The sequence below is a fragment of the Chionomys nivalis genome, chromosome 2, assembly GCF_950005125.1.
Source record: "Chionomys nivalis chromosome 2, mChiNiv1.1, whole genome shotgun sequence".
NCBI classification, from domain to species: domain Eukaryota; kingdom Metazoa; phylum Chordata; class Mammalia; order Rodentia; family Cricetidae; genus Chionomys; species Chionomys nivalis.
In genome coordinates, this window is record NC_080087.1 from 75,162,496 (window position 1) to 75,175,430 (window position 12,935).

Here is a 12,935-nt window from a genome sequence, read left to right on the forward strand (position 1 = left end):
ACACGTGTGCGCTGCACATTTGTTATTATTTTTGTATGTTTTACGTCAAATTAGTATTTTATTTTATTTATTTTTTGGTTTTTCGAGACAGGGTTTCTCTGTGGTTTTGGAGCCTTTCCTGGAACTAGCTCTTGTAGACCAGGCTGGTCTCGAACTCACAGAGATCCGCCTGCCTCTGCCTTCCAAGTGCTGGGATTAAAGGCGTGTGCCACCACCGCCCAGCCTCAAATTAGTATTTTAAAAAAAGTTTTTTCAAAAAAAAAAAAAAAAAAGTTTTTTCGTTTTGAGGCAGAATCTTACTATGTAGACCAGGCTGCCCTGGAACTTATAGAGATCCATCTTCCTTAGCCTCCCAAGTTCTGGGATTAAAGACATAGGCTACCATGACAGATTTACTATTTTCTATGTGTGTGAATGTTTACCCAATATATGTATTTGCACCCTGTGTGGTATGTGCAGTACCTGAGGAAGCCAGAAGAGGGCATCAGATCATCCCCTCCCCATCCCCCACCCCCCACCCCAAACTTGAGTTAAGAGCCACCATGTGTATGCTGGGAATTTAATCCTGATCCTCTGGAAGAGCAGATAATGGTACTAGCAAACTAAACTGTCTCCCCAGCACTTTTGTTTGTTTTGCTTTTGGAGACCAGGTCTTAATATGTATCCTTGGCTGATCTGGAATTCTCTGATTAGACAAGGCTGGCTTCCCACTTGCAGCAATGCCTATGCCTTCAAACAACTGGGCTTACAGGCATGGGTCACGAAGTATACTTATTGCATTATTAGTGCTCTTTGCATATGACAGATGTGAGATCATTGTCCTTTATGATGATCAGTATTTAATTACATATACTGTGTAAGTTTGCACGTGTGTGGGCATGCATGTGCTACAGCTTGAGAGCCATAGTGCACATATGGAGAGCGAAGGACAACTTGTAGGAACTGGTTCTCTCCTTCCACCAGGTGGATCCCAGGGACTGAATGCAGGCTGTCAGGCTTGGTGGCCAGTACCTTTGCCCACTAAGCCATCTCTCCAGGTCTATTCAATCCTTTTTATCCAAATATTTATTTACAACTTTTTTTTTTTTTTTTGGTTTTTTTTCGAGACAGGGTTTCTCTGTGGCTTTGGAGCCTGTCCTGGAACTAGCTCTGTAGACCAGGCTGGTCTCGAACTCACAGAGATCCGCCTGCCTCTGCCTCCCGAGTGCTAGGATTAAAGGCGTTCGCCACCACCACCCGGCTGTTATTTACAACTTTTCTTTCTCTCTCTCTGTCTCTCTTTCTCTCCCTTCCTTCCTTTTCTTTTCTTTTTTTTTTTTTTTTTTTGTTTTGTTTTGTTTTGCAAGATAAGGTTTCTCTGTGTAGCAGCCCTGGTTGTCCTGGAACTCCCTCTGTAGACCAGACTGGCCTCAAACTCACAAAAGATTGACCTGCCTCTGCCTCTTGAGTGCTGGGATTAAAGGTGTATGTAGTAGTATCAAGAGTTCCACAAGCTCTCTCGCCAGGCGTCCTCGTTGGAGTGACATTGTCTTTAAACCCTGCGTGGCAATCCCTGACACACCGCCGTGATGCCCAGGGAAGACAGGGCGACCTGGAAGTACAACTACTTCCTTAAGATCATCCAACTTTTGGATGATTATCCAAAATGCTTCATTGTGGGGTGCCAGCCCAGAACACTGGCCTGGGGCCCAAAAAGACCTCTTTTTTCCAGGCTTTAGGCATCACCACTTATTTATTTATTTATTTATTTATTTATTTATTTATTTATTTATTTATTTTGTTTTTTTGAGACAGGGTTTCTCTGTGGTTTTGAAGCCTGTCCTGGAACTAGCTCTTGTAGACCAGGCTGGTCTCAAACTCACAGAGATCCTAGGCATCACCACTTAAAAAAAAAAAAAAAAGAGTTCCACAATAGTCCGGAATCGAGTATAACAAAGGTTTGTTTATGCGGGCATAAACTCACAGTAAGGATAGAGATCCACATCCTCTGCGAGTGCTGGGAACTGGAACCGAATCCAGCGGAAGAAAGGGCACTTCTCATCTGCACTTAGACCACATGAGACCACGCCCAAAATGGGCCGGTATCTTAAAGGCTATTGGCTGAAGGAGCTGCCACAACAGGCCTGTGCCACCACTACCCAGCTTTTTTTCCCTTTTCTTTAATTTATTTTATGTGTATTGGTGTAAAGGTGTCAGATCCTCTGGAACTGGAGATACAATTGTGAACTGCCACGTGGGTGCTGGGAATTGAACTCAGTTCCTCTAGAAGAGCAGCCAGTGCTGTTAACCACTGAGCCTTCTCTCCAGCCCTTTTTATTGCTATTGTTGTTTGAGACGTGGTCTCTTATATCCTCAGCTGACCTTGAATTTGCTGTGTAGTTAAAGAAGACTTGAATTCCTGATGAAGTTCCAGGCATGAACCATCACATCCACTGTACGCAGTACTGGGGTGGAACCAGGGCTTTGTGCATGCTAGCCAGGCCATTGCTTCACCCATGGCCTTCATTCACCATGGAGTTTTAACCTTTGCGGTGTTGGACATTCCCTGGTGTGCTCAGAGGTTCAGTTCTCCCTAGAGAGGCCTCCCCTCTGTCTGGGCCTTCCTTCACTCTGGGACAGATCCTCTGTTGGTACTAGGCATCCTGTACTGTGCTGCTGCTCTGTCTCCACACCCCCATCAGTATGCCTGAAGAGACAGAGAGACACATCCTGACTGTGGAAGAGGGGGCTGAATGCGGTCAGCAACCAAAGTAGTTTCTCTACGGTCTTCCATTTTGTCCTGTGTTTTCTCTCTCTCTCCTCTCTCTCTCCCCCTCTCCCTCTCCCTCTCTCTCCCTCTCTCTCCCTCTCTCTCCCTCTCTCTCTCTCTCTCTCTCTCTCTCTCTCTGCAGATTTCTGTCTTCAGGGTTCTTGCCTGCTCCACCTCTAAGTGCTGGACCCTGTTCTTTGCCTCAGGAACTTATTTAGGCACCACGATTACCCTTCCAGGTAGGTATTAAGTCCCAAGTTCAACAGTGTGTGGTACACGGGCTTGTAACCCTGGAATCCGAGAGGTACAAGGATCAATCACTTGAAGGCTAGCTTTGGCTACATAGTGACTTTGGGGCTAGCCTGGGATACATAAGACCCTATCGTAAAAATAAAACAAGAGGCCATGCAATGTTGGACCACGCCTTTAATCCTAGCACTTAGGAAACAGAAGCAGGTGGACCTCTGTGAGTTTGAGGCCTGCCTGGTCTCAAGCTCCTTTACCTGCTGAGCACTATCTTGCCAACCAAAACAAGGTTTTCTGTTTGTTGTTGGTTTTTTTTGGTTTTTCGAGACAGGGTTTCTCTGTGGTTTTGGAGCCTGTCCTGTCTTGTAGACCAGGCCGGACTGCCTCTGCCTCCCAAGTGCTGGGATTAAAGGCGTGCGCCACCACCGCCCGGCTTTGTTTTCTTTTTATAATGCAGCCCTGACTGTTGGGGAACTCCTTCCATAGACCAGGCTGGCCTCGAACTCACAGAGATCCGCCTGCCTCTGCCTCCCAAGTGCTGGGATTAAAGGCACCACAACATCAAGCCTCAAAATGTTTTTTAATTGCACCACATAAAGGAAGTGTCTTGAGAGCCCCTGCTGTTTTAATAGCTCATGAGGCTTCTAAGCTGGGTCTTTCTAGAGTTCAATATCAGGCTCTTAACTCTGGAGGGTAAATGGTTCTACCGTTTTTGGATTCCTTCCTTAATGACTCCCTCAGCCAGGTAGCATCCTCAGTGGGGCAGAAGAAGACCTGGGTGGGGCTCATGGGTGGACTTCAGGATTGGTTCTATTTCCTTTCTCACCGGCCCTGCCTCCTCTCCTCAGATCCTGGTGGCCTTGAGACACCTGCACTTCAAGAACATCGTCCACTGTGACTTGAAACCAGAGAACGTGTTGCTGGCATCTGCTGATCCATTTCCTCAGGTCCGTTATGTCCCCTCCTAGCCCTGACAGCCAGGGGATAGGCAGACTCAAAGTCTAGTTGCAGGTGAGCTTCAGACCTTAGGTGACACAGCTTAAGACAGGGGCTTGATCCCACTGGATTGCATCTGACCTAGGTATTCTCAGCCTGCAAAGGTACTACATAGCCCTGGGCACCCTTTTCCTGGCTGTTATGTTTAAGACGGTTTGGTGGCACTGCTGGCCTTCACAGCCCATGGTCTAGCTAGAACGAAGGAAGAAAGACAAGAGGTACAAGAAATGTATTATCCCTTTCCTTCGCTGACATAGTAGGGAAAGTGGCTCACCTCACTTCCCTCACACCCCGTTCTCCTCTCACCTTCTAGGCATGGAGCCTAGGCCTGTGCTCTACCATTGAGCCACACCCCAGCCCCTCACTGGGGGATTCTAGTCAGGGGCTCTACCACTGAGCACACCCCAGCCCTTCACTGGGGGATTCTAGGCAGGGGCTCTACCACTGAGCCACGCCCCAGCCCCTCACTGGGGGATTCTAGGAGGGTGCTTTATTGCCAAACTACCCTCAAGATCCTTATTGGGGGGTTTTAGACAAGTGCTTTTTTTTTTTTTTTTTTTTAGATTTATTTATTTATTATATATACAACATTCTGCCTCGATGTATGCCCGCACGCCAGAGGAGGGCGCCAGATCTCAGTACAGATGGTTGTGAGCCACCATGTGGTTGCTGGGAATTGAACTCAGGACCTCTGGAAGAACAGCCAGTGCTCTTAACCTCTGAGCCATCTCTCCAGCCCTAGACAAGTGCTTTTTATCATTAAGAGAATTCAATCACTTTTAATTTTTATTTGAGATAAGGTCTCAGTATTTTCCTTGAAACCCCCTGTCATGTTCAGGATTTCTTTTTTTTTTTTTTTCCTTCTTTGTAGACCAGGCTGGACTTGAACTCACAGAGATCCACCTGCCTCTGCCTCCCTGAGTGCTGGGATTAAAGGCGTGCGCCACCACTGCCCGGCTCGAGCTCTTTTTCTTAATCTATGTTCTGCATTAAAAAATAAATTAATTGAGTTGTTCAGGCTAACTTTGAACTCAGTCTGTAGTCCAGGGTAGCCTTCAACTGTTTTTTTTTTTTTTTTATTTGTGATCCTCCTAGCTCTGCCTGTAGGTAGCTGAGACTATGTGCCTACACCTGCAGGTCCTGCATGCCTGTTCCTCTCTAATCCCCAGAAAGCCCTAGAAGTGAGCCCATTCCCAGTGTGGAGAGACCAGAGCCCTTGTCTGAAATCACATATACATTCCAGCTGGACAAAGCTTCTAGAACATTGCCCGTGCATCTTTCAGTCCATACACCTGTCCAGTAGGAACAATCTACAAAGGGTCATTCAGAGGCCACAACCCAAACTAGGAGGCACAGACGACTCTAGAGAACACTTAATCGAGATTTCTCCATACTGGGCACAGTTCAGTGAGCTGCATGTGGAATACTGAGGTGGCAGTGGTGTGGACACACAGTGGGGGAGGTGACACTGTCATTGCTCACAACCTTCACCTGCCACCTTCGCAGGTGAAGCTGTGTGACTTTGGCTTTGCTCGCATCATTGGTGAGAAGTCCTTCCGGCGCTCCGTGGTGGGCACACCCGCCTACCTGGCACCCGAGGTGCTGCTCAACCAGGGTTACAACCGCTCGCTTGACATGTGGTCCGTGGGTGTGATCATGTACGTGAGCCTCAGCGGCACGTTCCCCTTCAATGAGGATGAGGACATCAATGACCAGATCCAGAACGCAGCCTTTATGTACCCAGCCAGCCCCTGGAGCCGCATCTCATCAGGAGGTGAGCCTCGGTAGACAGATAAGCTGGGGATGGAGCCAGGCCTCAGACTTCATGGGCTGTTAGTGTGGGCACGCGAACACAACAGGGTGAGGCCACAGCTAGTGGGTGAGGCTGTCAGAGAGTTGGGGCCAAGCTGGGCCTGGGTGGGTGGACTATCAGATGGTGGGCGTGAGCCCATGCCAAAATGTGGGTGGGTGTAGCATGAATTCTAACTGGTCTTAATAAATAAAACCTAGAGTCAGATATTAGATGGTGAAAGCTGAAGGATCAGAGAAGCGTGCAGCCAGCCACTAGAGAGACCTTTTACCTCTACCAATGCTCACACCAAAAGGGCGATCCTATCCTCAGACTGTCTTCACCAAACCTCAGAGTGCCATGAGCTCCTGTCTCCACCTCCCTAGTGCTGGGGTTAAAGGCGTGGGATCCCCTTTGGACAGATTCAGTCTTGTGTAGCCCAGGATGGCCTTGAACAAACAGAGATCTCTCTGCCTCTGTCTCCCAAATCCTGGGACTAAAGGTGTGTGCCACCACTGCCTGGCCTCTAGTGGCTTGGCTCTGCACTCTGATCTTCAGGCAAGCTTTATTTGTTAAAACACAAACAAAATATCCCTACAGGTGGGACTGTAAGAGAGGGGTGATCAGAGGCAGGGCTGGGTAAATGGGTAGAGCTGAGAGTAAAACCTGAGGGGCAGGTGACTTGTGGGTGACCCTCGTGGCCAAGGTGTCACGGTGGCTTGAGACTCTGAGCCAAGTACAGAAACAAGTACTGGGGGAACAGTACTTTCTCTTCTCTCTCTGTGTGTGTGTGTGTGTGTGTGTGAGTCTCTCCTGTTGTCATCTTGTTTCTTGTGTGTGTATGGCTCTTTTGCTTTCATGCTTTCTGTCTGTGTCTGTGTGTGTGTGTGTGTGTGTGTGTGTGTGTGTGAGTCTCTCCTGTTATCTTGTTTCATGTGTGTGTATGGCTCTTTTGCTTTCGTGCTTTCTGTCTCTGTGTGTGTGTGTGTGTGTGTGTGAGTCTCTCCTGTTATCTTGTTTCATGTGTGTGTATGGCTCTTTTGCTTTCATGCTTTCTGTCTCTGTGTGTGTGTGTGTGTGTGTGTGTGAGTCTCTCCTGTTATCTTGTTTCATGTGTGTGTATGGCTCTTTTGCTTTCATGCTTTCTGTCTCTGTGTGTGTGTGTGTGTGAGAGAGAGAGAGTCTCTCCTGTTATCTTGTTTCATGTGTGTGTATGGCTCTTTTGCTTTCATGCTTTCTCTGTGTGTGTGTGTGTGTGAGTCTCTCCTGTCATCTTGTTTCATGTGTGTGTGTGTGTCTCCTGTCATCTTGTTTCATGTGTGTGTGGCTCTTTTGCTTGCATGTATGTATGTGCATCATATGCATCATGCCTGTTGCTCCGGAAGGCCGGATATGGGTATCAGATCCCTGGAACTAGAGTTACAGGTAGTTGTGAGCCTCCCTGTGGGTGCTGGAAACCTAACCCAGATCCTCTGGAAGAGCAGCCAGTGCTCTTAACCACGGAGCCATCCCTCCAGCCCTATCAGATGTACTGTTTTTCTTTTGCAACAGTAGAAATTGAGCCCAGAGCCTCCAGCATGGTAGACAAGTGCTCTATGACTGAGCCGGTCCCCAACCCCTCTCTAGACAGTGGCTGGAGCCAGACACTATCAGTGGAGCAGAGAGGAGCCTGAAGCTTAGAAATGTGTCCAAAGACAAGGCAACCCAGTCTAGGGATGTGGCAATTGGATTGTCCAGCAAAGACAAGTTCATCAGCTGGCCACTGGGCCTGAGAGATACACCCTGAGGCATGGGGCTTGGGGTGAGATGTGGGGTAGAACATTTGAGAGGATGAAAGTCATGGGTGGGCTTGTTTGGTTGGCTTTGGACTATGTAGCTGAAGTGGACTTTGTACTCCTGATCCTCCTGCCTTCACTCCCAAATGCTGGGATTAGAGACTAATGCTCAAAGAACCTGGTAAGGCTTTGTTAGCATTGTTCCTGAGCAACACAATATGACAATTATTTACATAACAATCCATTGTATTAGTAAAAGAAATCTATGTGAATGTATAGGGCAGTGATAGAATTCCTACCCAGAATCCCCCAGTGAGGGGCTGGGGTGCAGCTCAGTGGTAGAGCCCCTGCCTAGAATCCCCCAGTAAGAGGCTGGTGGTATCATGGCTTGGCTTTGGAGCACATGTCTAGAAACCATCCTGAAAGATTGGGGTGTGGCCAGGTCAGTGGAAATTCTCTTACCCTGTACCTGTGAATTGCTAGGTTCCCTCCATAGCATTGTAACAAGAATACTATTATAAGTTATCTATAAATGGTTCAAAGTAAGCATGGGAATATGCGGAGGCTGTAAGCAAATACTCTGCTGGTTTTTGTTTGGGTTTTTTTTTTTTTTTTGGTTTTTCGAGACAGGGTTTCTCTGTGGCTTTGGAGCCTGTCCTGGAACTAGCTCTTGTAGACCAGGCTGGTCTTGAACTCACAGAGATCCGCCTGCCTCTGCCTCCCGAGTGCTGGGATTAAAGGCGTGCGCCACGACAATCAGTCCAAAAATAATTTTAAAAATTTGAGCTGGTCATACTGGCATATACTTACAATCCCAGCAATTGCCAGGTGTATCCCAGGCTGACCTCGAACTCCTTATCTTCTAGCTTCCACCTCCCAAGAGCTGGAATTGCCGGTGTGGGCCACCACAAGTGGCAAGATTTGGAATTTTATGAGAAAAGCAGGGATAAGTGTTTGGTTACCTGGGCCAGTGCTGGAGATACGCCCTTGAGGCAGGCAGGGTGGGGTGCCCTGCTGGAAGGGGCCACCTGTCACTCCAGTGGCGCTTCATCTGTCTTTCCCCCCCCACAGCCATCGACCTCATCAATAACCTGTTGCAGGTGAAAATGCGCAAGCGCTACAGCGTGGACAAGTCTCTCAGCCACCCCTGGTTACAGGTGACGTATGGAGGTGGGGCTCGAGAAAGCAGCAGAACTAGGTCTTTAATTGGCTGATTGACTAGCCTATTGCTGGACTGTGGTTGGAGAGGGGGTTGCACCGCTATTGGCCGAGCAGGTTGTGGGGTGTGGCGCTTTACCATCATTGGTCCCAGCGGAGTCCAGACTGTTGCTAAGACTGCAGTACTCTGCTCAGCGTGAGGTACCCAAGCTAACCGGGTTTTTCACCGCCCAGGAGTACCAAACATGGCTTGACCTCCGAGAGCTGGAGAGAAAGATGGGCGAGCGATATATTACACACGAGAGTGACGACGCGCGCTGGGATCAGTTTGTGACAGAGCGGCATGGGACATCTGCAGAAGGGGACCTGAGTGGCGCCCGTCTGCCGCAGGACCACGAGATGCAGGGGCTGGCTGAGCGGATCAGCATCCTCTAAGGCTAGCGTTTCCCTCTGGGCTGCTTTCCGCGGAATCCTGCGCTCCATCCCTGAAGCAAACTGTTCTAGGGGAAATGGCTTCCTGCACAGACTAGATGAGGCACTATGCAGGGGGACAGGGGAATGGGGCATCAGTCAACAGAGCTGTCTTTCAGTCATTGAAATAGACTCTTCTGGGGGCCATGGTCGCAGTCTCTGATGCCACTGCCCTAGAGTCATTAGACTGTTGCCCACAAGAAGGACTGTATGAGAAGGAGGCTCCAAGGCTGGAGGATGACTCTATCTATGGCTAAAGGCACTTGCCATCAAGCCTGACAACTTGAGTTTGATTCCTGGGACACACCTGTTTGAAGACGAGCATCAACTCCCGCCTGTTGTCCTCCAACCACCACAAGTGCCCACACAAACACACACAAAAAATAAATGTACTTTTTAACAGTGAGGCTCCCACTGGCCATGGTGATACGAGTCTATAAGCCCAGCCCTTAAAGAGGCTGAGGAAGGAGGATTGCTTTGAGTTCAAAGCTAGCCAGGGATACAGAGTACGACTTGGTCTCAAAAGAGACAGTCTATGTGGTAGTTCCAGTGTTTGGGAAGTGGAGTCAGAAGGCTAGGTGTTCAAGGTCATACTTAGATACCTGGCGAGTTTCAGGCTACTGTGGGCTGTTAAGATCCTGTCTCAAGGGCTGGAGAGATGGCTCAGTAGTTAAGAGCACTGGCTGCCCTTCCAGAGGACCAGAGTTCAATTCCCAGCACCCACATGGCAGCTCGCACCTACCTGTCTGTGACGCAGTTCCAGGGGACCTGACACCCTCACACCAGTGCACATAAAATTGAAAAAGATCCTGTCTCCAAACCAAAGTGGGTGCTACAGACAGTAGGAGGACGGGCAGAAGGGGAAGCGTTTGGGGAGGGTGACTCCCTGGAGTAGAATACAAGAGAGGGACACATCACCTGTGCCAGGAAGGGAGAAAGTGTGTAGCCTCGAGAAGGAAGAGTTCAGGTACAAAGCTGGAAATGGCAGTTCACCAACAAGCTGCCAGGCACGGTCCTGCACACCTAAAATCCCAGCGTAGATCTCTGAGTGTAAGGCTGGCCTGGGCTACAATGAGACCCTGCCTCAAGAAGAGGAGGAGGAGGAAGCACCGTGACAGGTGAGTGGGTACAATTCTCAGGATCATTATTTTTTTTTTAAGGTTTATTATGAGCTGGGTGGTGGTGGCTCACACCTTTAATCCCAGCACTCATGAGGCAGAGGTGGGCGTATCTCTGTGAGTTCGAGGCCAGCCTGGTCTACAAGATCTAGTTCCAGGACAGCTCCAAAGCTACAGAGAGTCCCTGTCTCAAAAAACAAAACAAAACAAAAAAAAGGGTTTATTATGTATAGTGTTCTATTTGCATATATCCTTGCAGGCCAGAAGAGGGCGCCTGACTGCATTACAGGTAGTTGTGAGCCACTCTGTGGTTGCTGGGAATTGAACTCAGGACCTCAGGCAGTGCCCTTAACCACTGAGCCATCTCTCCAGCCCCAAGACACCTATCTTAAGTCATAAGTGCATTTAAGGGGCAACCGGTGGAGCTCTTACCTAGATCCCACCAGTGAGAGGCTGGGGGCCTGCTTTTGTTGTAGGACATTTGTCTAGTATGTGCCAAGGCCAGTGTCCCACCACCTAGCACCTAGGAAAGCAAAGCAAAGCAGGTGGCATACACCTGCAGTCATAACACTGTAGGTGGAGAAGCAGGAGGATTAGACACTGAGATTGACGGGTGGATGAGATGGCTCTGGGAGTAAATGTCCTTGCAGAGCAAGTCAGACCTGACTTCAAGCACCCAACCTAAGGGTGAGGTGAGAACAGACTCTGGGAAGTTGTCCTCTGATAACTACAGTAGTGCATACCAGCCCCCCCCCCACTCACACACACAACTCACACACACAACACACACACAACGGCAAAATAAAAATTAAGTTTAATATCATCTTTGGTTACATACCTTATTTTTTGTTATATTTTAATTTGAGATTCTGGTCTTTCACTACAATACAGAAAAGTGAGATGGCTCAGAGGTAAAGGTGCCAGTCGCCAAGCTTGGCGACCTAGGTTCTGTCCCAGGACCTGCGCTACAAGGGGAAGACTGCTCCCAAAGCAGTCTTCTGACCTCCACACGTGCCCACGGAGCCATCTCTCCAGCCCCTGAAGGCAGGATGTCTTTGAGCCCAGAGCTCCCTGTTAGACTAGTCTATCTCTCCAGCTGGCTCCGGCTCCTCTGTCTTTGCTTTCCAAGGTGCTGGAGACATGGGCAAGCTGCCATGTGCATCTATCATTTACATGGGTTCTGGAGATCCAAACACCCAGTCCTGTGCTATGCAGCAAGCTCTTTAACCACTACATAACACCGCCAGGCAATCTTTCACCACTTTTGCACCATGATAATGTCAAAAACTTCCCTCCTTCCTTCCCTTCCATTTGTGGTTCTGGAGGTGGAGTCCAAGCCTTTACAAATACCAGGCAAGCATTGCACCACCAAGTGCCAGCTCGTGTAGTCGTGTGTGCGTGTGTGTGGAGTGTGCACATGTGCAGTGGGCGTGTGTGTGGTCCTCTATCACCCTCTGCCTTATATTTTAATTTGGGCTGGGGAGTATACTGCAACAAGCTTGCAAAGATCATCTCTCCGTCCACCATGTGAGTACCAGGCTCGGCAGAAAGTTCTCCTACCCACTAAGGGCCATCTTACCAACAACTTCGTTTCTTGAGACAGGATCTCTTGCTGGACCCCAAGCTTACTAACTGACTAGACTGGCTGGCCATCCTGCTTCAGTGATCCTCCTGTGTCCATACCCAGCACTAGAAAGTCAAGTGTGGAACTGTTCCATCTGGCCTTAGCATGGGTCCTGGGAATGTGAACGTGGCTCCGCATGCTTTCATGTTTTCCACTGAACTGTCTTCCCAACCCTCGTATTTCCCTTTCTATTGCAATGACATCTTGACACACTATAGGTGATCCTTCACTCTTGTTCGTTGTTGTCACTGTGCAGAGTGAGGCAGGGTCCACCGTAGTGACTATAACACCTCAGGCCCTGCAACCATGGCATGGAGACACAGATCAGTCCTGGGGATAGTGCTGGTCCTGAGTGGACAGGGAACACAGAAATAGGGCAGGCTGAAGCAGTCTGAGAGCATGGGCAGGCTTGTCTAGGGGAGCCCTCAAATTTCACCCTGAGGCTGTAGGGAAAGGGAATGACCTGAAGGATCATCCACCTTTTATGTTTTGTTTCTCTGTGCAGTCCTGGCTGTCTAGGAACTCACTGCTTTGTAGACCAGGATGGCCTTGAACTCACTGAGATATTCCTAACTCTGCCTCCCAAGTGCTGGGATTAAAGGTGTGTGCTACCACTGCCTGGCAAAGACTTTATTTTTACATGTATTCGTGTTTTGCCTGTATGTATGTCTGTGTGAGGGTGTCAGATCCTCTGGAACTGGAGTTACAGACAGCTGTAAGCTGCCATGTGGTGCTGGGAACTGAACCCGGGTACCCTGAAGCAGCCAGTGCTCTTAACCACTAAGCCATCTCTCCAGTGATGAAATTTTTTTAAGATCTAATTTTATTTATGTATAGTGTCTTATATAAGATCTAACTAAATTAAGAATATGCATGTCTTTGCTAGAGTGCAGTTTCATGAGGTGACCAGAAGAGGGCACAAGATCCACTGCTGCTGGAGTTATAGGGGGCTGTGAATGTGTGCAGGAACAGAACCTAGGTCTTCTGAAGAGCAGCAAGCACTCCTAAA

General features: G+C 48.7%; 1 protein-coding gene across 1 annotated transcript in view; it reads left to right on the forward strand.

The window, feature by feature from the left end:
* Positions 1 to 9,773, forward strand: part of Prkd2 (protein kinase D2) — a 29,112-nt gene extending 19,339 nt beyond the window's left edge. The window contains exons 15-18 of the mRNA XM_057761341.1: positions 3,844 to 3,942; positions 5,498 to 5,765; positions 8,627 to 8,712; positions 8,948 to 9,773. Coding sequence (XP_057617324.1) covers positions 3,844 to 3,942; positions 5,498 to 5,765; positions 8,627 to 8,712; positions 8,948 to 9,148 — 654 coding nt within the window. The 3' untranslated portion in view covers positions 9,149 to 9,773. The remainder of the gene's footprint in view (positions 1 to 3,843; positions 3,943 to 5,497; positions 5,766 to 8,626; positions 8,713 to 8,947) is intronic.
* The last annotated feature ends 3,162 nt before the right edge of the window (positions 9,774 to 12,935 follow it).